Consider the following 484-nt stretch of genomic DNA (forward strand, 5'->3'; position numbering starts at 1 on the left):
ATAAAGACAAAGCTTTAAAGTGGTACAGAAAAGCTGCAAAACAGGGTGATATAACAGCTCAATATCATTTAGGAGCGATGTACTACCATGGTGATGGTATCAACGTAGATATGAAAGAAGCTGTACAGTGGATTAGTAAGGCCGCTGAGCAAGGAAATATTGATGCACAGTTTAGACTTGCAATGATGTATTACAAAAAAGAAGTCGTGTCTAAAAACGCTAATGAATCAATGAAGTGGCTTTTAAAAGCGGCAAAACAAGGTCATTCAACTGCTCAATATAATTTAGGTATTAATTATTCTGAAGGTCAAGGCATAGAACAAGATAAAAAAGAGGGTATCAAGTGGTATACGAAAGCTGCGAAACAGGGTTTTACAGAGGCACAATATACTTTAGGGTTGATGTATCACGAGGGAACAGATATAGCACAAGATAAAAAAGAATCTGTTAAGTGGTATACGAAAGCCGCAAATCAAGGTGATGC

At 37.0% G+C, this 484-nt stretch overlaps 1 protein-coding gene across 1 annotated transcript; it reads left to right on the forward strand.

Annotated features, from left to right (window-relative positions):
* Positions 1–77: 77 nt before the first annotated feature.
* LOC106820559 (uncharacterized protein YbeQ-like) lies at positions 78–454 on the forward strand (the record flags this gene model as incomplete). Its single annotated transcript, XM_014825069.1, has 1 exon — positions 78–454. A coding segment is annotated over exon 1 (377 nt), but the record flags the coding sequence as incomplete, so codon positions are not given.
* Between the last annotated feature and the right edge of the window lie 30 nt (positions 455–484).

This window comes from Priapulus caudatus, unplaced genomic scaffold (genome assembly GCF_000485595.1).
Source record: "Priapulus caudatus unplaced genomic scaffold, Priapulus_caudatus-5.0.1 Scaffold23217, whole genome shotgun sequence".
Classification (NCBI taxonomy): Eukaryota; Metazoa; Priapulida; class Priapulimorpha; order Priapulimorphida; family Priapulidae; genus Priapulus; species Priapulus caudatus.